This window comes from Limulus polyphemus, unplaced genomic scaffold (genome assembly GCF_000517525.1).
Source record: "Limulus polyphemus unplaced genomic scaffold, Limulus_polyphemus-2.1.2 Scaffold5770, whole genome shotgun sequence".
NCBI classification, from domain to species: Eukaryota; Metazoa; Arthropoda; class Merostomata; order Xiphosura; family Limulidae; genus Limulus; species Limulus polyphemus.
The window spans coordinates 37,411-38,392 of NW_013671380.1; the positions used below are offsets into that span (position 1 = coordinate 37,411).

The 982-nt window shown below is 34.5% G+C and overlaps 1 protein-coding gene across 1 annotated transcript in view; it reads right to left on the reverse strand.

Annotated features, from left to right (window-relative positions):
- The window catches only part of LOC106472956 (protein obstructor-E-like), a 12,258-nt gene that overhangs the window by 3,441 nt on the left and 7,835 nt on the right, over positions 1 to 982 (reverse strand). Inside the window, exon 3 of the mRNA XM_013933625.2 lies at positions 237 to 425. Coding sequence (XP_013789079.1) covers positions 237 to 425 — 189 coding nt within the window. The remainder of the gene's footprint in view (positions 1 to 236; positions 426 to 982) is intronic.

Below are 982 nucleotides of genomic sequence, written 5' to 3' on the forward strand. Positions count from 1 at the left end.
ATCTGGACATACAAAACCTTCTGCGACTTCTGTTGGTAGAAAACATAATTAGTAACTTAGACTCGGTCCTGTCTTTAATGGTACTTTCATTAACAGCATTGGTTAGAATGTTTATAATTATGATTATACGACAAAACGATTTAAGCTTTCTATTATTGAGCAGAATAAAGCTACAAGTCCTAAGATGATTAGATTTAATGATTTGGGTTTTGGACAACTTTTCAATATACCCTTACCCTGTTGTTTACAGTTTGGCACGTTGTCGGCCCAAACACACACTCTGTGGTCAGGGTCATAAGCTAAGCCGGGGGGACACTCGTAACGGGATCCCTCACCGTTCCAACATGAGTAGAACACTTTGCAATCTTTTTCGTCTCCGAACACACCATACAAGCGAGGGCAGTGAGGAGTGCTAATGGGCGGTTCTGAAACAGATAAATATGAACATCTTTTTTAATACAGTAGTCTCTTTAAAACTGTTCTTTTCAGAAGTAATATAAGGAAGTGTGTAAATAAACACGAGTGCTTTGTTCAGAACATGAAAATCTCGAAAGAGAGAATCGAGATAAAACAATAATGTTATTTTGGTTACTCCAGGTTTAATGAAGTCAAGGTGAGAGTTTTGTTTCTAATCTTTATTCTTGAAGTTGATATATTTTTATAAAGCGTGAAGAACAAATCATTTTCTTAAAGTTTTAAAATAAGAAAACTTATCATCAGTAATATGTGGATTAGATTCTTAACCCTAGATTTTAACTAACAATATTATTCCAAGCTTATTTTATCATAATAGTAGAATTAAACGTTTGGCTGTGCTCTCTTATTGGTCTTATGTGTCTTAGCCTAAAAAAGCCTAACACAGAACGCTAACACATATAAATTACTTAATAGCAGAATTAAACGTTTGGCTGTGCTCTCTTATTGGTCTTATGTGTCTTAGCCTAAAAAAGCCTAACACAGAACGCTAACACACATAAATTAC